The sequence below is a fragment of the Pieris brassicae genome, chromosome 9 (genome assembly GCF_905147105.1).
Source record: "Pieris brassicae chromosome 9, ilPieBrab1.1, whole genome shotgun sequence".
Taxonomy (NCBI): domain Eukaryota; kingdom Metazoa; phylum Arthropoda; class Insecta; order Lepidoptera; family Pieridae; genus Pieris; species Pieris brassicae.
In genome coordinates, this window is record NC_059673.1 from 1,531,445 (window position 1) to 1,552,998 (window position 21,554).

Here is a 21,554-nt window from a genome sequence, read left to right on the forward strand (position 1 = left end):
GTTATAGTTTCGGAATTATATATACTCTTAATTTTAAAAGTTTAAGTTGTGTTTTTTAATTCTTTTCACGAAAATGAAATACTCAACTACTATTACACGTTGGACGTTATTATATTTAAAGACAGTTAAAAGTATCATAGTAGTTAGTAATTTCATGCATTCAAATCATTTTGGACATAACTATTCAAATCTCTTAGATCAAATCTAACTAAACACTACGACTTCGACTTTGAAATTAGTAGATGTGATATAATGAATCTATTTTTTGTGTATTTTTATATTATACAGACGCAAATGCGATAATGACGTTAATGTCATTTTAAAACCAAATTCAGAATAAGTCTGCGGCCATATAAAACTGTAATCAAGCATGACTTGTTGTTTTAGAGTTAATCAAGTAAAAAATACCTGAAGGAAATTAATTGGGCTTTGGCGTTGCGGCAACTCGATCAATGTCAGGTCTGAGTGCTAAGCTTTAGAAATTTATTGAAGTTCATGCTAATTAATGAGGAACTTAAATTAGAATATTGTCTACTCCGTCTATCTATTATTTCGGCTTACATTTTTAATCTATTGAGATTTTTTGGACATCTGCTAATACAGTTCCTCTTTAGGTGAGCGTAACATTATTTACAATAACAATAAGTAATAATAAGAATTAATCTTCATGATTCATATCTTTAAGTTCATGTTTGAACTTAAAAGATAAGAGAATATTTAGCCCACTTTATTCTTAGCATCACGCCATCTGCAGGAACGTAAATACATCACAATATCTGTACTAAATATATAATTATATTTTTTTAATGCTAATATACACATTACACAAATAAAGTGAAGAAGGTAACACGATTCCCTCCAATTTATATTTATTTAATTTAACTGTGTTTGTTTCAAGTTTAATCGTTAACGTCAAACTTTGTAAACTGTCATAATAACTGATTTGATAACTATTACTAGTATGATCTGTGTGTTTGCGGTTGTTAAAAATTTTGTTTATTTTTATGGCTATCATTTGAATTATAAATCTAATTAAATAAACTATTGCATCGTTTTGAGATTATACCATCAAATAAAATGTCAGACACGCCACTAATTTGCAGAATCTGTTTAAGTACAGATGTAAAAGTATACCATTACGATAAATTCAAATTAAAATCGTATTACGAAGAATTTTTAAGATTAAACGTAAGTAGCTATCATATATCTTCTTAAACTATTAACTACTTTGATATAAAAGGTTAACTTAGCGATTATGTAGTTAGAAAAAAGACTAAGAAGTTAATTTAGATATTAAAAATTTAATAATTACTACTCAGTCATATAGAAACTTCTTAATATATAAATATTAATTGAATTGAAATAAAAGTAATAAATGTTGTTGTTTATTTCCTAATTCCTATGTATATTTGTTTAATATCCATTGTCTTAATTTTCTTATGTATTTTCTTTACGCAGTCATATGATACAGATAGATTACCACAATACTTTTGCTATGAATGTGCATCATTGTTGCACAAGTTTCACAAATTCAAAGAGAAATGCTTAACTGGAAGAAGAATACTTCAAGAAATGTTGTGGAGAGATTCTGTAAGTACTATCTAATTGACGGTTAGTAATAAAAATTTCTGACCATATCAGTTTGAAAAATATTTTTTTATTGATTCATATAATAGATGAAGTTATTTTTTATTTTTATGAACTTTGAAGTATTTTCAGAGAGAGTTTAAAGACACTAATAAATAAATAAAGTAAATATTATTATTTTTGTTGTAATAGTTAAAAAAAAGAAATAAATGATGTATAAAAATTGCCACTTTTCCATGTATTTAATTTTATAATATTAACATACAGTCATGTTCTTATTAATTTCAATAAAAATAATTATTTACATTATTTTCAGTTATCATATGACTCAGTTTTAAAAATAAATAGACAACTTTTACAACTTTCTTCTCCACTGCAAATATGCAGTGATACAAACATTTTAACATATATTTTCAATGAATTTGAAAATATTGAGGATAGCAAGGACAATATAGAGAAAGTAATAGTAGATAAAATAGAGGATAATACAGATAATGAATTGGATTTCAACTATGATTTTACTACAGACTATGACAAAGATTTTATAGATATCAAAAGCGAAGATGATAAAGGGAAAAAAGAGGAAATTAAGAGGCTTAGGATTTATAATAATGTCAATTGGAAGTTAGTTACAATGTCTGAAGATGAAGCCATCAAGGTTTGTAAAATTTAATTTACTTTTTCAGAACTGATTAATCTATATTTCACTACATTATTAAGAAACATAATGCAACTGGTAATTTATTACATGCACAGGGCACATTAAAAAAAATGTGTGCATGTACTAGAGTACACACATAAGAAGTGAAACTTCTTTATGACCTTATTTTCCGAAAAATGATCTACTATATGCAACTTTAAAGAAATTTGTTAAATAAAAGTTCAATTAGAGAAAGTTTAACAAAAGGCTTTTATTGTCATAGACTTGAATACAATTATTTCATTTTACCTCATTATATTTTTGTATTATATATTATTCTTATTAATGGATTCGAATCTCTTCAAATTAACCGTGGTAGGGACCAGAAAATGGATGGCGCGTAACCGAAACATGTGACTGTAATTTTTTTACAACACCAATAAAGAAGTTTCACTTCAACAAGAAATGTCTCGGGTTCTATTCTGAATAATTGTTGTGTTATGATACAGATGAATAAATTAGTCCTACAAATTCTTGTAAGAATTAACATGTTATAAATTTTTCAATAAAAAATGTGTGTGTGGCGCGTAACGGCATAATGTGACGCATAACCGAAAAATGTGACGGTAAATTTTTTTACAACGCCGATAACCAAGTTTCACTTAAACAAGAAATCTCCTGGGTTCTATTCTGAATAATTAAATAATTGTTGTGTTATGATACAAATGAATAAATTTTTCTTGAATAAAAATTGCTTCGAAAATTAGCTGTTTTTAGGTGGGATTGAATATCACTTGATAAAACTGCATAGAAAAATTATTCACATTTTTGTATTTAGAGAATGTTGTATTTTAAATATGTTCATAATAAATTCTTTTTATATATTTATTTTTGTAAAGTAAATTAGTTTTTTAATATGCAATAAAGACATTTAATTTGCAGGCATTTCATGCTCGGGGAAGTGATGAAAAATATCTAGCAGCACCATTCAAGTGCAAAGATTGCTTTAAAGGTTTCTCTAAAGAGGAAATGATGAAGCGGCATAGACAACTGCGACATAATACGGTAATAATTTACTTATATTCTCTGTAGTTTGTTTTTCAATGTAATCTGTTTTGGCTTCCAGTATTGTTTTCTGAGTGTTTTCTTTTATAATACAGATATGTGTTAGCTGTAAGATTTCCAGTAAATAAATAATATTATAAAATTTAATTTTCAAATCTTTATTCATTTATTTGGAAAAGCCTTACATTTCACTTAAATGGAAATGCCAATTAAAAGGTGTACATAGTCTGTCCCAAAGTTCTGTCATAAATGAAAATAATGATACAAACAAAAGTACTGATCAGTTTTTAATGAGTGATATACCAATTTATAGAAGATTAATTAAGGAATAGAAATAATTATTCGAAATTACCTCCCTTATGTTTAATAAAGGCCCTTTGTTCTGCGCCAGTCGTCTATCGCATATTCATGTCGTTTTTTTTTTTTTTTTTTATAAAATAGGGGGCAAACGGGCAGGAGGCTCACCTGATGTTAAGTGATACCGCCGCCCATGGACACTCTCAATGCCAGAGGGCTCGCGAGTGCGTTGCCGGCCTTTTAAGAATTTGTACGCTCTTTTCTTGAAGGACCCTAAGTCGAATTGGTTCGGAAATACTTCAGTGGGCAGCTGGTTCCACATAGCGGTGGTGCGCGGCAAAAATTGCCTTGAGAAACGCTCAGTCGTGGAACGTCGGACGTCGAGGTGATACGGGTGGAATTTTGTATTTTGCCTCGACGTCCGATGCTGAAACTCAGCTGCAGGTATTAATCCGAACAACTCATATTAATCCAACAACTTCAGTGACTGCTTATATTAATGATGACTTCAGACTCAGAATTTTTATGGGGTTTATCACAGACCTTCCTCGCTTGCCTGCCAAATTTTATAGTCCAAAGGATAAAGGTCTGGAGAAAGGCCAATACTCATGTTTAATTAAGTCGAAGTGACCCTCAAACGAGGCTTGAGTGGTCATGGCTTTGTGTGCAGGCGCAGAGTCCTTTGAGTCCCGCAAATAGCGTGCTGGGCAGGTCTTTGACAAGCCGATCCAAAACTGTCTCTTGGTACATTTTTGCACTGGTTTTGAACCCTTTCTCAGAAAAATGAACCTCAGTTGGCCCGTAATAGGAATCTCGCAGCCAGACCATTACTGATGATGGATGATGGTCCATGTTGCAGCCTCGGAACTTTATTTCCAGCTTCTTCAGAACTCCTAGCGTAGACTGTATCATTCTGTTTATTGTACTTCTCTTCAATATTGTATTGTATTGATTCTTCTCTTCAATATTGTATTGTATTGTATTGATTCTGAGGATCTCACCCTTAAGTAAGTGCCCAATCTTTTTTTTGTATGCTCGTAGACCAAGATCTTCATTAACCCTTTTTTACTGTTTTCATACTGACACCCATCAACTTCTGATTTCGGACAGGATTTCTAGCTATCCGCTCCTGGATAGCTTTGATTACCGCTGTTATTCTCTTGTCCTCAACACTGGAGACTTCATTGTACCTATCAATAGTACGGTACAAATCTAAGCGTTATATTCAAATATTTAAACAACTTGAAAATGGTACTTGGTACTTTAAATCATTAATCAAACATTCAAAAATAGAATGCATTTTTTTTTCATAAAAACATGTTCGAAATTTAAAAATAGTGTGCCAATGACAGAACTTTGGGATCAACTACGTACAGACTAAATATGTAGAGATGTGGGTGTGTAACTGAAGCATGTGCGTTGGAATTGGCTTGATTTATTTACAATAAATGTCTGATAGTGTTTTAGAGATATATTTTTACGAACAACGCAACTAATGAGAGTCAAAGTGCAGAACTGAGTCCACCAAGGATATCTTTTTTGAAAGAGTTCTGAGGGGGATATGTCTAGTGTTGAAAAACAGTTGTTTTATAGGTAGCCGATAAACTAATGAATGTTTAGTGTAGTTATTAAATGTAGGAGGAACTGCGAGTGGGATCAGGACACTTGAGGAGAATTTATTTTCAAGTATATTGCATAGGAACATGGTGACCAGACGTTGAAGGTAAAGCCTGAGGTTTGAAAATTATACTTTCAAACTTCTTCCATCCTTCAAGGAATAAGATGACTGTTCTATCTTATCATAATCGGTTTCTGTCTAGTTTCTTTTATGATAGTGTACAGTGACAGACAGTACAGAAGACGATGACTCTTTCACTTGATCGGTTGGTGACGATCTGGTTGGTGAACGGCCACGTGATGTTTTGCCACCTGTGTTACCAATCACGATCAGTTTCTCCAAGTTCGTTGGCCTAAATAATACGATTCGCTGTAGGCATATAGGTAGTGAGGCGAGTCAGTATTCAGAGTTGGGACAGGATCGATGTAGGTAGGTAGCATTCGTCGCCAGCACCACATCTCAAAGGCACCAATCCTTTGCCTTTCTCGAGCCAAAATAGTCAACGTTTCTACTCCATACAGAATGATAGAATGAAAGAAGAAGGGAATACTACAGCTCGTATAAGTGTTATTTTGATACCAATTCCTCTTTTCTTGCTGGAAGAACTTTATCCATGACGATTCGCCTTTTTATCTCGGGAACAGAGCTGCTGTTGTTAGAGATTTGGGAGATATATAAAGCGGATAACTGATGCCAGGAATTTTTCATTTTTTATTTCAGGCTAAAGGCAAGTTGGAGTGTCGTTTCTGTCGTATGAACTTCAAATTTGGCTGTCACGTGCGACGGCATATGCGTGATCACCTTAATACGTATGAGTGCTTGAGATGTCATCTCGTGTTTATGTCCGAGTGAGTATACAAATATATTTAAAATTTTATTTCTTTGTAATATTTAGTTTTATATTTTTTTATGTAATAGCAGGCAAACGGGCAAGAGGCTCACCTGATGTGAAGCGATACCGCCGCCCATGGACACTCACATTGGCAGAAGGCTCGCAAGTACGTTGCCGGCCTTTCAAGAATTGGTACGCTCTTTTCTTGAAGGACCCTAAGTCAAATTGGCTCAGAAATACTTCAGTAGGCAACTGGTTCCACATAGTGGTGGTGCAAGGCAACTGCTTTAGAAAACGCTCAGTTGTGGAACGACGGACGTCGAGGTGATACGGATGGTATTTTGTATTTTGCCTTGACGTCCGATAATGAAACTCAGCTGCGGGTATTCCAGACCGAACAACTCTTCTGAACACTCCCCATGGTAAATTGTCATATATTTAAGAAAAGAAAAGTTTAGTCAGGGTTTTGGAGATTCCTGACCATCCCCCCCCCCCCCCCCATGAAACGCGCCGTAACGTTTTCTGTATCCAATAGTAAAACGTTTCGTGACCACCCCCAGTGACTCCTTATGCCTAAAACTTAATATATCGTTTAGTACTGGAAAGTCGAAAATAATATTATGAACACCAATAATCGTAACGTTTTACAAGAGGACCACACCCCCCAAAATTCGTTACGTAATATTGATATATTATGTGATATTTTGTAAAATTGAGATGTGTATGCCGTATGCGTTAGGAATATAAGTGCTGTCAAGCTATTGGACATTCTTGGAAACAAAATAACATATTGAAATGTATATAAATAAAAATAACTACTACTACATTCAATTACATTCAGTCCACGTCATGAAGTTTTACACTAGTACTCTTACTCCGAAGGAGTGACCTCGTCCAAATTATTCCACTTGTCTCCACAATTCCTCGCGACAATTTTCCAATCCTGCCTCTTTAATCTCTGGTGGGCGTCCTCTCTTTTTCTTCCCACTGAGCCATTCCAAGTTAGGGACTTCTTGATCCATCTGTCATAACAAATGCGGGAACTGTGAACCTTCCACTCTAACTCTTTTGTCTGCGTTACAACGTCTTTTAGTTTTCTTGAAATTGCACTGAAATTTTTGGATTGTAAAAAGAATCTTGGACTTGGCAATTGTAGAGGCAAACCTCACAGCCTATAACTTGAATGTAGATCCGCCACTGAAGAAATATGGTTTCAGGTCGTCCGCGTTACATCACGAAGGGTCTCATACTGGGAATGTCAAGACCTGCACCCTCTGCGGGGAAGAATTCAAGTAAGTGATCGTATAATAATCAGTGGCGCTACAACCTGTTTAGGTCTGGGTCTGACTTGTCGGTATCTGTTTCATGATTTGTTTCAATCTAATAGGCCTCGTGATCAGCCTCCTGTGCCTGATACATGTTGACTTTTTGGGTTTCTTTACCGATCAAGCGAATGCTAAATGCGCACATTGAAAGAAAGTCCATTGGTGTACAGCCGGGAATCGAATATACGACCTACAAATAATTCATTTTTAATGTTCCTAGAAATATAGATGTCTTCTTTTCTTCTGTAGCTGCTTGGTTTTTGTGTTTAGTACCCTTTAACAGTAAATTTACAAAAACTATAATACCTTCTATATTTAGAGTAGGTAACTTCACTTCACGGACATTTTCGATTATTTCAATAATTTGACATTATTCAAAGCAAATCTTTATTTTATCCATACATATTTAAAGAAATAATTATATTTCTAAAGTTACATTTTGAATGTTCATTTAGTTTTGTTTGTTAGTCTGTGGAAAAGTCGCTAGTTTTGTTTGTCTATCTATGTATCTACATACGTCAATTTCAATTTGAATCTTGTTATGAGTTCATTTTGGACTGATTATAAAAGAAATAGTATAAAAGTGATTTTCATCTGAAATAGTAAACCCTAAATTTTGTAGATTAAAATAAATATTTTTGCAACACATTTGAGTTTAAATCCCTTATACATATATACACAAAATATTTATTATATAATAAAGGTTTGATTGATGGATGATTTTTGTTTTTGAATTGACCAATATGCGCAAACCGCAGATGGACGGGACCCAAACGCTTGGCCGGCTTCTTAAGTTTAGTAGCCATGAATTGTTTCACGGGATTACAGCTTTGCGTGAGAGCGTTTTAATTTCATTTAAAAGCTTGCAAACGGCCAATTTAATTAAGCATTGGGTTTGCAAGTTTGAAGAGACTGGGAATACAATGCCGGACAAATCGTCTGGGCGTATAAGGACATCCTGTCCAGGAGAGTCTGTTATGGACGACCCACGACAGTCATTGAGATTGCGCGCAGCTTCTATTAATTTGAACAAATCTACGTTTCATCGCATTATTTCGAAAGATTACATTTTCACCCCTATAAAATTGTTATTGTTCAAGAAATGAAGTTGTTTTTTTATGAGAATTCCAGTCGTTTGGATTGACTATTAGTATTTTTTTTTAAGTATGATTTTTTTTGTTGTATTTAAGACTTTATAAAATGTCAACTATTATTTGTCACGAACATTCACTGTATAAAATTTATACATACATTTACACAGTTTGTATAATTTGTATGTTACAGGCACCCATCAACGTATTACTCCCACTTGCGCACGCACAGGAGTCAACACATCTGTACGATTTGCGGCTCTTCGTTTGTCAGCGAAATTGGTCTTCAACAACACAAGCGCGTGAAGCATTGGGCGGGGCATACTGTATGTACTTCTATATTTTAGCAAAGTCATAGTCGGATCGGAATACATTGTTTAAAATATTTATTTCGTAATCCAGATACAGATAACAAATATATCAAAAAACAATGTGGTAATGTTTGTATAGAAGAAATTTAAAAGAAGATAGAGAAGGATAATTATAATAAAGACATAGCCAAAGAATGCATGACCTACTTTACTTTATGCCCTAGATGGGGCAGAGGGCTTCCACAGTGAGTCTCCATCGCGTTCGGCTTTCATTCTCTCTTGGAGATTTCCTTGCAAGTTCTTGCCGATTAAAAAGTTGCAGAGAGTCTTTGACAGTTCTTGACGCTTCAAAAGAGTTGCGGATATTTCCTTGCAAATTCTTGCCGATCTAAAAGAGTGGCAAGCAGTTTTTGACAGTTCTTGACGATTTAAATGAGTGGCGGAGAGTTTCTTGCAAGTTCTTGCCATTCTAAAAGAGTGGCAAGCAGTTTTTGACAGTTATTGACGATTTAAATGAGTGGCAGAGATTTCTTGGCAAGTTCTTGCCAATCTAAAAGAGTGGCAGGCAATTTTGACAGTTCTTGAAAATTTAAATGAGAGGCGGAGAGTTTCTCCAAGTTATGGGAAGTTATCGCTATAGACAAGTGATAAACGTAAATTGAGAACAATTTTTTTTAATACTGTCGTTCATGTTATCTAACAATAAAAGGATAATAAACATTTCAGAAGAATACTTTTTAGTTCCAGCATTGAATTAATTACGTACTAAAGCGTTTTCTATGACAATTTTAGGAATCTCCAGAAGATGACGACTCCGCGAACACCTTCTGCGTGAAATGCAATAAACACTTTGAAACGCGGATGGCTTTCGAGGAACACCTGTTCCACTCAGCCATGCATACGGATAGTCAGTGAGTTCAGTTCCTATGATTTTTTAAATTCGGCACCTCGGCTGAAGAGGACCACGCCTTTTGAGATGGTGTTTAGAGTTATATACGTATCTGGTGAACTGGTGAGCTTTCTGGGAATGTTCAAGGGTGGTATCACTTATCCGCCTCCTTCTTACAATAAAAGCATTAATTTAATTGGAGTATTACCTGATAAATAGAACCTTGGATGCTTCCAAAAGGTTTTTGTGTCTTTTACATATATATACTCAATGGCATTTTTTTTCTGGGCAAATATGCTCTGTGTATCATTTACGGGTAAGCGTTAATTATGATTAATATTTGTTTTTGACGTATATGACATTTCTTTATTAAAAAGTTATTATATGTGCATATGTATATTTGTCAGAAACGACGCGGAGAACAAAACGGAAGTTGGCTCAACAAAAAAAATACTCGGGAAGAAAATGCAGGCCAAGGTACTAATTTATTATTGAAATTTATAAAATCTTACGTTTCACATGGTATGATCGTCACACACTCTCTTATTTACCCACATACACCAACACACTCACTCATTTACCCACAATCACCAACACACTCACTCATTTACCCACAATCACCAATACACTCACTCATTCACTCACATACACCAACACACTCACTCATTCACTCACATACACTCACACATTCACCAACACAGTCACTCATTCACTCACGTACACTCAAACACTCACTCACATACACTCACACGTTCACCGACATTCACCAACACACGCACTCATGGAAAAGCTCTGATCCTTGACTCAGGTAATTTTCTCTAAATCTTACACATCAATAAACGTAATTTTTTTTATTTTTATATATCGGACTATGATTTTTTTTCAGATTACGAGTCAATTAAAAAATCGGTAAGTCAGTAAATCTTACTCGTTTGTTGTATAATGTGTCTTAGTTTGTGTGAATAAATTTAAAAAAAATCATAAGATCTTAAGAAATTATTCATAAAAACTATGTCTAAAAGCTTACGAAAGTATTTTCGTCTCTTTCTGTCAAATGCATGTTCGCTCTATTGAAAAGAGAAATGTATACTTAGAAAACCGGGCTGACTGGTAACCATGGCAACTGCCCAATAAGGCCATACCTTTTACAGAAAACCGGATGATATAAAATTTAAACCTATGAAGAGAAGATGGCGTCGAATGAGGAAACAGTTCAGAAAACCTACAACTTGTCATCAGGTGAGTCATTGACGCTTTTCCAATTCCAAAGTCCAATTGGATCGAGATTATTCTGTGTACAGCTGGTTCCACATAGTTATGGGGCAGCCTTTAATAATGCTCAGTTGCGGAACGTCGGACGTCGAGGTGATACAGGCGGTATTCCGCCTCGACGTCCGATGATGAAACTCAGCTGCAAGTAAATCCTAATAACTCTACTAAACACTCTTCGTGCTAAATGCCGTAAAAGTAGAGATACCCCTCATCTCTACGCAATCCCGAGGGATCAAGCAGCTCAGAAATTGACTGGTCATCGATGCTTCCTGATCATATTTTGATTCGATTTTGACATACCCGCATTTTATTATTTCTGAATTTTACCATAGGGACCAGCATTTTGTAATCTGAAACACGCTATCATAATAGTTCCCATAGTTGGGCATATATTCATCTCGATATTTGGGCCTGTCAGCAAAGGGATTCTCCCTTTGAGTTGAAGGAAAGTCCATCCTTCCTTCCTCCTCATGTCGCTACAATCATTTTGAAGGGTTATGCCCTGAAACGCGTTATCGAAGTATTTCCCGATGGACATATACATCAAGATATTCGTGCCTGTCAGTGAATAGACTGGTCCAGGATATTCCCTTTAATTTAAAGGTACACCTTCCGTTCTCCAAATCTCGCTGCAATTAGTATCTAGACGTCATACCTTGAAACGCGGTATCGAAGTATTTCAAGCTGAGCTCCGAGTCTCGCAGGAGAGTTACGCTTGTAACGAGAGTATTCTGACTTACCAAAACAGCCCAAACCGAGCTAGTCCACGCCGTTAAGGCCAATCGCGATTCCATTAAAGAAAAAACTGTCAGTGCCTACTGGTTAGACTGTTCGAGGGAGCCTTTACGTCGTAGGAACTGTTCACCATTTCCCCACGCTTTATTCATAAAACTAAATCTAACTGCACTTTTTTCCCTTAGTGTGGAAAATATTTCGATTCCCAAATGGCGTGTATGAAGCATCATCTAGAAGAGCACCCGCGTACATCGTTCTATGCGCCGAACGAACGACACATATGTGAGATCTGTGGCGCGTCTTTAGCGGTGAGTTGAAGAAGTGTCAATTTAATTGATGACATTTGACACTTAATCATACCCTTACAATGGCGGTTTTTTATTAGTACTACACCGTTGCTTATTACAATTTAATAAAATATTTAACTTTGACTTATAAAATATATTAATAATTTTCTGTTCTACAGAGAACTGGGGCATGGGATAAAATGACTTTCTAATGCTCATCAGTTAAAGCGTGAATGTCACTGTCATACAAACTATTTTTGTACTGTATTTGTCTATAGCCCCTGAACGTCAACAATGTTGCGTCAGTGACTCAAACTGACAGGTGTCAACTGTCATCCATTAAATAAGCCTGACATATTGTCATTTATATTATCTTAGGCTTCTCAATATACATGTATTTAATAAATCTCTTTATTTATTTATAATCTATCAATAACTCCACAGCCAGGTAGTGTTCCAACACATCAAAATATGCACACAAAGGAGAAGGTGCACTCGTGTGAGACGTGCGGACGGCAATTTGTCTCCAATGTGGGGTTGAAACGTCATAAATTGGTAAGATTTTGAAAATATCTTAAAATTATTAACAAAACTTTAAATAATATCTGAGTCTTATCCCTAAGGTCGTAGGTTGGATCCCCGGCTGCACCAATGGACTGTGTGCGCATTTAACATTAGCTCGAACGGTGAAAGACAAGATCGTAAGGAAACCGGCTTGCCTTAGACCCAAAAAATCAATGGCGTGTGACAAGCACAGGATGATCACCCACTAGTCTATTCGATTGACAAATTGTCATAAAACAAATTAAAAGGTTTTGTAGATAGGAATCTTTAGAGACTTTTAAAATATCGCGCTACAATCGTTTTAGGTATGGGCCTCGGATGTCTTAACTTGATTTCATTGTATTAAATATCCTACCTAATACCTACCTACATCGTCTTTCGGATTTTTTGGAATAAAAAATACTTGACAGGTTTGTTCAGTGTGACTATTCATTCACCGTGTCGGTGATCTGTTATCCTTGTCTTCGCCAGCCCTACTCCTCTCCCTTTCTCTCTTCTTCTTCTCTCTGATCTATTCAGTGACAACGGCGTTAGGTATTATAGTAACTGTTAGTTAGCGTGCTCAAACGGACGAATAGCGTTCCTGGATATGGTTCAAATCCCCTCAGAGAAAAATATCAGATTTTGAACCGCTCTGTGCAGCTGCATTTTTTGTCGCGCTTGTATAATATGGGTAAAAAGTTCGTAGGCTAACACATAGACGGCGTTACTAGTAAATTTAACTGTCTGAACTGAACTTTAACTAATGTGTCGTACTATTAGTTTGTAAGATATAGTATTTCGAATGAATGAACTTTTATTTGTTTAATGGATCAAAAGGAATTTCGTTGGAAGTATTGCTTTTTGGCGGAAAAAAAAAATACTATCGAAGCCAAGGTTTAGCTTAATAAACATTATTCGGACTCTCGGAGAATCAACCATTGAGAAATGGTTTATGCCTGATCAATGAAAACGCAGCGAACGGCCCAAAGAGCCTGTAACCGAAATGAAAAAAAAAATAGTTTTAATTATTTCCGTTAACGTAGTATTTTAATTGACTAGTGTTGGCCTAGTGGCTTCAGCGTGAGACTCTCATCCCTGAGGTGGTAGGTTCGATCCCCGACTGTGCACCAATGGATTTTTTTTCTATGTTGCGCATTTAACATTAGCTCCAACGGTGAAGGAAAACATCGGGAGGAAACCGGCTTGTCCTAGACCCAAAAAGTCGACATGAGTCAGGCACAGAAGGCTGATCAACTACTTGCCTATTCGATTAACAAATAATCATGACGCAGATACAGAAATCTGAGGCCCAGATCTAAAAAGGTTGTAGCGCCATTGATATATACATATAGTACTGGAATGCGTGGCTGCGGCTTCCCAACGTACAGAAATCCTCGGAGATTCAGGTCGCTCTGAAGCCTATGAAATGTCCAAGAAACTGTGTTTCTGGAAGGAGCGAGGCTCTCTTAGTTAGCCAGGTGTGAAAAAATGAAAATAGTTTTCTTTTAATTATTCATCTATTTTCAGACACATACAGGCGAAAAACCATACCAGTGTACATTATGCGATAAAAGATTCACTCAAAGCAATAGTATGAAGTTGCATTACAAAACTTTCCATCTTAAACAGCCTTATCCTAAAAGGTATGTATTTCAGATCAAAATTCGTGATTTATTATTTCTATACTAAGGGAGCGTTCAAGTAATACGTAACGAATTGGGGGGGGGGGGGTCCTCTTGTAAACGCATTATTGTTAATATTATTTTCCACTTTCCAGTACTTTACACCACATAATGGTAAGTTTTAGGTATAAAGAGTCACTGGGGGTGGTCACGAAACGATTTACTATTGGATACAGAAACGTTACGACGCTTTTCATTGGGGGGGGGGGGGCAGGAATCTCCAAGAATTGCGTCACGTAATACGCTCCCTAACAGTTAAATCAATGACTGAGCGATAGTCTGTCATTGTGCAAAGTATTAAAAAAAAGTAATTGACAGGTCTGCATGATAACTTCGAATTATAGAGAGTAGGGAAGCCACCAAATTATCAGGGGGATTTGTGGAGCAAGATATATACAAGGTCTCCCTATTAACATTGATTTTATAATTATCGAGTATTTTTCATTGGCCCGAGTACTTTTTTTTCTTTAAATTAACGTAATTCGACTATACAATTATCGCTATTTAAGAATTATGGTACAAGTGTATTTTTTATGCCTAAAATTTAAATATTTATTTTCGAAGAGAATTTCTCAATTTTCATTCGATATTATAGACATTTTGTTGTATGTTTCGTTGTGGATAACATTAGAAGCCTGACAATCAATCCTATTTAATATAACATATATTACTTTCGAGATACGTTTCCACGCGATGACAAAGTCAATGTATTTATTTGAAACATAAAAGATTTGTTATATATGGTCTCTATTAGATGTTAGGTTAGTTGATTACGTCATAACTTAAGACAGAAGCACCCTTAACTTGGATCGCACAATTTTTTTACGGTACGAAGTTCGCCTTGCGTTATATTTTTGATGGGATAACATTTGACTATAACAATGTGTGCGACAGAGAGCGCTATACGATTCCGAAATTAGCCGATTGTCTCTTTCTAAAAGTCGTTATTCAATGGCGGTTATTTTATTTCGGTAAAATGTTTCTAATATTTTGCAGAAATCGAAAGAAGAAAGAAAAGGATGTTATAATTGAAACGGCGAGCGAAGAGTCGGATGCCACTAAAGAAGTTGATCAGCCGGGAGTCGAACCTGTAACTGAAGGTTTATATGCTTATATACCCTAATGTGACCGTTAGGCAGACACGTGTAATAGGTAATAATAATCTCATTGTAATATTAGGTAACTTTGTGTTTTAATAACTTGTATAAAACAACTGCTTTGTCTGATTTTTGTGTGTAATTATTTATTATTATATTTAAATTTTAAAAAATATATATTTATTTATTTTCTACGGCCTTAAGCCTCACCGAGATGCCATGGCGACGTGGCCAACTAGTTCTTATTGAGATTCTTGTTGCAAGTGTTGGTATGCTCCGTAACTCACTCAGTCGCCAAACAGTTGCCGCGTTGAACGCACGTCTTATTGCTAAATGTCGTTCGATACTGAGAGATTTATCATTGAAATTGACACAACGCACTGAAACGTGAAATGAATACAGAACATTGTCGTTGGTTACGCCGTCTCCATCACGTTCTTTTGAGACATTCCATATAGGCACGATATATTAAAAGCGTTGTATAGACACGGTATGGAGGTCCAAAACAATTAAAATAATACATTTAATCAAAGTATTAGGACCATACTTCATCGTGATGCCATGGCGACGTGGCCAGCGACGTTACCATGGCTACGTCTAGCGTACCAGCTGCCAAATCGCCAATGCATTCAGTTCTGTCTCAAAACAGTCAGGTATGAACGTGGAAATAACTGCACTGTTATTATATTATTATGGCGCAAAATTATGTAACAAAAATGAAATTTTTTTATGTATCCAGCAGATCAGATTTTTTTTAAATTATGTAAATAATTATAAGTTTATTTCAATGTGTAAATGCTATGTTAACAAAAGACAATATCAATCCTTAATAATTCAATGGCAGAATAGGCAAAGCTAAGTTTGGAAATAGGTGCCTCGTACCAACGATAATATCGTTGTTTTGGACCTCCATACCGTGTCTATACAACGCTTTTAATATATCGTGCCTATATGGAATGTCTCAAAAGAACGTGATGGAGACGGCGTAACCAACGACAATGTTCTGTATTCATTTCACGTATCAGTGCGTTGTTCCAATGTCAATTTCTATAAGAAATCTCTCAGTATCGAACGAGCATACAAACACTTGCAACAAGAATCTCAATAAGAACTAGTTGGCCACGTCGCCATGGCATCACGATGAAGTATGGCCCTAATACTTTGATTAAATTTATCGTCTCGTGTTTTATTCTATTCCCTCATTATACGTATACGTTTACGTTCGAAACAGTAGTCATATACACATACGTATATTTTGTTGTATGTGTATACAGTGTAAACTCCATGTAATGTCTAACGACGAAAGCTCAAGCGTCGAAATCAATTGGCTATGGCTGATTTAGTTTCTTACATACAATGATACACTCTACATATCATTACACCCACTCTCAATAACTACAATAATTGTATACTTAAGTACTTGTTTTCTTGCTAAAATTAGTCAAAATTGCGCAGTTGTGTACGTTCTTGTGTTGCTTTATTATCTAAGCCCGCAATAAACTCGACTGTCGGCATCATGCATACGAACTTTCTAAGAAATTTGTTCTTTTGTTTACAAATTAGGATTGCTTGTTATTAGTAGGAGGCACTGATTATCTATACGTTATCATATTCTTAGTAACTTACCAACTTAAAATTAAGATGGCTAAAAAAAGAAAATCACTGTGTATAGATGAAAAAGTTTTACTGATACGCGCAATAGATACGGGAGAGAAAATATGTGATGTTGGCAAACGCTTTGGATTTAGTCGCTATACCGTGTCCATAATATGGAAGAAAATCTTTAAACTGAGGGCGAGGGGAAATTTTCAAAAAAACTAAAACGAAGATTTGTACCAAGCTATACTATCATAAATTCACTAACATCGCCAGAATACTACGCCTTTACAGAGGATTTTGCTGAAGAACTTGGTTTAACTTCTTTCAAAGCATCAGAGGAATGGCTGGAAAATTCAAGCAATGTCATCATATCTCAACTTTGGTTAAATAAGTGGAGAAGCACAAAGTGTTGATCCGCCAAGCATTAATGAAGCTCTGGTAGCAGCTAAATTATTGGAAACCCCTTCTTTTATCACCAAGATGCCTCAATATCGCAAGATATAAATAAAACTATACTATATTAACTATACCTAAAACTATGTAAGTTTTCGCACTCACAATGTACAAGAATTGTACCACTTTGACAGACCACGATAATGACATTTCAAAGATTATTAGTTATGCCATTTGAAAAAATACTTCAAGTAATTTTCCGCAATTATAATATCAATAAAAAACACACACAAATGTAAAACTTTATTACATTAAAAATAACAATTGCAATTAGAAATTATGTACATCACAGAACAAAACAGCATTTTAATATTAAATGTCTAAGGTGGTGTAACATACCGATGAAAATTAAACCGTATAGTGTTACAAGTATATTCCTAGGGTACAATCTGGGAGCTGGATTATTCATTAACTACGTAGAAATAGCTACAAATCACTGTTACTGTGTTGATATTTGTTACCCTATACAATAATCATTTTTTTTCAAATATTTGTTACCCTATACATTAATCATAAAAAAAATCAAAACCTATAAATTATACCAACTGCTATCAAGTGAAATAATTATGATATTCTATTACGGCAATCTCAATAAATATATCAAAATTGGTTTCACCGTTAGGTGGTTAGGCGCACTAGACTGCGACACTAAAATCTTAAAATGTTTAACATGAATCATCTTTTCTTTTATCTGCTACTTGCTCCGGTCTCCTTCCGAGTAGATCTCTTTTTACACATTTTTCATGCTGCAAAATAAGTTAAGTTTTATTTAATTGAATTATCTTAATACAAAATAAATCCGTTTAATTCCACCGTTTTAAATACTGTACTCATCTGGCTTTTTATTATGGTGTAAACTCAATTTGACAGAATTAAATAAAATATTTTTTTAGTGCAATAAGACATAGTTCTTATAAATAAGGGAGTGTGTTATAACCCACATGAGTTTTATCATGTTTTTCAGGCATTTATTTTGGGAAAAAAAATTAGCAATGTCAAATAATTATTTTGCCTACTGAATGTAAGCAGTTGTCTTCATCACCATCTATTTTGCCAACATTGGGATTAAAAATGTAAACTACAAACAAAATGTCTAACATAAACATTTTGACATGAAGACTTGCATATGTATTGACCACAGAGTACAAATTCTTAAGCCAACAACAAAATGTTAATAGATTACGAAACTAAAACAATTACAATTTTAACACATTTTACATGAAGACACAGAGTATGTCAAAATCTTTAGCCAACAACAAAATGTTATCAGAATTCATACACTAAAAAAAGTTACTAACCTCATTATCCGATGAGTCATCAGTGTCAGTGGATGTGTCTGTGTAATGTCCCAGACCAGGTAACACTGCAACAGACCTCATCGCTCCTAAGGTCTCTGACTCCACTACTATATTGCTTACACTGGAAAAATATATAAAAGTAATATAATATTTTACCATAAAAACGGTATTTTTAATTATAATTGTTTTAGTTACCCGGAAATAACAGAACTAGTTTAACTCTATATCAAAGTTTTAAAAATGGACATCTTAAAAGCAATATAGATATGTCAAGAATCGCTGTCAAATGTTATGAATTAGTTACAACTATTTTTGATATGTTAAATAAAGACCAAATTAGTTTATGTACATTAATATAAAATCACCTATTATCAATTCCATTTTTCTGTGGTGGAGAGTCCTTGTCTTTTTCCCCTTCCATTTCACTAGCTTTCCTCTTTCTTACAACAACCTGAAATTATATTGAATTAATCAGAAAGTGAAACAGATAGATATATTGAACTGTAAAACAACACTGCTGTAATAACTTTTATTATATAATAGTAATCATAGGATTTTTTAGATATTCTTTTATTATATTTATTGTTATCAACAAGTTATTAATATATAAAATTAAGGGGCAAAATATATAGGGAAAAGGATAACAAATTTTAGATTATGCTTTGTAGTTCAATTTTTATTATAACTGTTTTGTATATTTCTTTTAGTTCAGCATTTAGCTAAGTGGTAAATAATACTTACGCCCTGCAATTTATTCTTCTGTTTCTGAGCTGCGGCAGGTGTAGTCCTTGCGGGTGCTAGTTGAGCACGGAGACGAATTATCTCCTCACTCTCGGCCAGGTTTGACACTCGCTCTCTGGAAATCCATTTATATTTGCATTGTTACAAACTTGTGTTAATTCTAAGTATATTACTGTAAAAGTGAACATATTTTTTTATGTAGAAAATATTGTTTAAGTGTCATCGAAAGCATTCTGCTTAGGATATGTTCTTTGTAGCATTATAAAGGAATATTAAAAAGATACTAAAACTAGAAGTGGGCTCACATTACTCACATACTAATTAGTAGTTACTTGTAATTTAGCTCATTTGAACTCTCCCATTAGCTGTGCCACCTAAACAATAACAGTCTATATTAAAGTAGAATACTAACCGAAACTCCTGCATCTCTTTCTTCTCCTCAATACTTATTTGTTGTGCAACTTCTGCTTTTGTCCTTTCGACCAAGTCAAGGAAGCCTACTTCATCATCATCTAGACCTCTTATCATGTTCTCTGAAAAATTATACCATTTCGTTATCACATTGTATATGTGAGTTACCATTTCGTTATCACATTGTATATGTGAGTTACCATTTCGTTATCACATTGTATATGTGAGTTACCATTCCGTTATCACATTCTTTATGTGAGTTACCATTCCGTTATCACATTCTTTATGTGAGTTACCATTCCGTTATCACATTCTTTATGTGAGTTACCATTCCGTTATCACATTCTTTATGTGAGTTACCATTCCGTTATCACATTCTATATGTGAGTTACATTATTTTTGTATGAGTTAGTCCTACGGTTTCACTTACCTTGCTCAGTTTAATTATCATTACCCTAGATCTCTGCCGAATTCGGCAAACAGATCTATGTTTTCTATAAATCTCATTATTGAACACAAGTTGGAGTACAGATATAGTGGCAAAGGATGTCCTTGTTTAACCCCCTTACAATTTCAATCCCTGAGCTCTAACTAGTAGTCTCTAACATTCAGCTTAGAATCACTTGTTTGATGGATAGACAGTACAGTAGTTAATTCTTTAGATTTTTTGTTTGTCATTTCAGAGATATTTTCTTTATTATTTAGTTTCTTTCAACCTTCAAGTAGGATTTGACGACATATACATTTTCTTTTAATTGAATAAGCAACAAATTATAATTAAAAAACGAATGACTTACTAAGTTTGTGTGCCTCTTCAAATTCAGCTTCTTTTTTAAGCCTCTGTTCTTCCAAGCGTTGATAGAGGGGTCGAGTATCATAAGGTTCCTCCGGGACCTCTGTTTAAACAATTATTTTTGTTTATTTATAGGTCTTTCTTATCGAACATAGCTTTTCCTTCAATATGCACAACAATAAATTAAGAACATGATTGTTGCCATTGTTAGAACAGTTTCAAAAATTCAAAGATGCTACTAAGTTAACATTAACACACATAAAGAATCAACACAGTAAATATACGATCATAAGAAGTTGTAATGAACCTTTAGGCTGATCTTCAGTGCGGACTTTTTCCCATTCTTCTTGTCGACGCCGCCGGGCCTCCAAGATTTCTGATTCCGATATAAATCCGGAACTCATGATAGAGAATTTTTTAGTTCAAGATTCGTGCTGCAGGTACGTACAATATTTTAACCTCTGACAAGTTCTATGGAATGTTTTCAATTTTAATACAATTTCATATTATAATGTTATATATCTGTTATCTCCGACCTTTCAATCGTAAAACGTCACAGATTGCATTCTGTCATAGACAAGTAGATAACAGATGTTTAACTAAACCATAACACATACTGACCCTTAAACACTCCAAATTGTCATGTTTATAAGGCTTCTATTTATATATATATTATATACATTGTAAATGATTTATGTCATTAAAAACTAAGGCATATATATACGAGGTAGATAATTCTTGTATTAATTTTTTTTTATTACTGCTCGACATTTTTTGTAAATAAAAACATTGACAACAAACGATACTGGCCCGGAAGATAACTCTTAGTAACCAACATAAATTAAAGCATCATAAATGTAGATTTATATTCTTTTTAAGGCCATTCTAATTCCATAGAAAACTAAGTTTGATTGATTGTTAGTTCTGTTAGTATCATAGAGTACATTACATAGGTATTGTGTTTTAATCTTTACCTATAGAGTAA

The 21,554-nt window shown here is 34.4% G+C and overlaps 2 protein-coding genes across 2 annotated transcripts; one reads left to right on the forward strand and one right to left on the reverse strand.

The window, feature by feature from the left end:
- Nucleotides 1-973: 973 nt before the first annotated feature.
- LOC123714621 (zinc finger protein 852-like) lies at nucleotides 974-15,403 on the forward strand. The gene is made up of 15 exons (XM_045668971.1): nucleotides 974-1,188; nucleotides 1,459-1,590; nucleotides 1,904-2,245; nucleotides 3,170-3,292; nucleotides 5,928-6,055; nucleotides 7,257-7,331; nucleotides 8,649-8,781; nucleotides 9,559-9,677; nucleotides 10,063-10,132; nucleotides 10,542-10,564; nucleotides 10,807-10,894; nucleotides 11,848-11,970; nucleotides 12,394-12,504; nucleotides 14,023-14,138; nucleotides 15,174-15,403. The coding sequence occupies exons 1-15, from the start codon at nucleotides 1,078-1,080 to the stop codon at nucleotides 15,298-15,300; spliced, it is 1,821 nt and encodes a 606-aa protein (XP_045524927.1). The 5' UTR covers nucleotides 974-1,077; the 3' UTR covers nucleotides 15,301-15,403.
- A 2,153-nt stretch (nucleotides 15,404-17,556) lies between these two features.
- LOC123714665 (PSME3-interacting protein) lies at nucleotides 17,557-21,116 on the reverse strand. The gene is made up of 7 exons (XM_045669031.1): nucleotides 20,877-21,116; nucleotides 20,574-20,672; nucleotides 19,778-19,898; nucleotides 19,366-19,480; nucleotides 18,990-19,075; nucleotides 18,625-18,745; nucleotides 17,557-18,072 (listed from the first exon to the last, which is right to left on the reverse strand). The coding sequence occupies exons 1-7, from the start codon at nucleotides 20,971-20,973 to the stop codon at nucleotides 17,992-17,994; spliced, it is 720 nt and encodes a 239-aa protein (XP_045524987.1). The 5' UTR covers nucleotides 20,974-21,116; the 3' UTR covers nucleotides 17,557-17,991.
- Nucleotides 21,117-21,554: the final 438 nt, after the last annotated feature.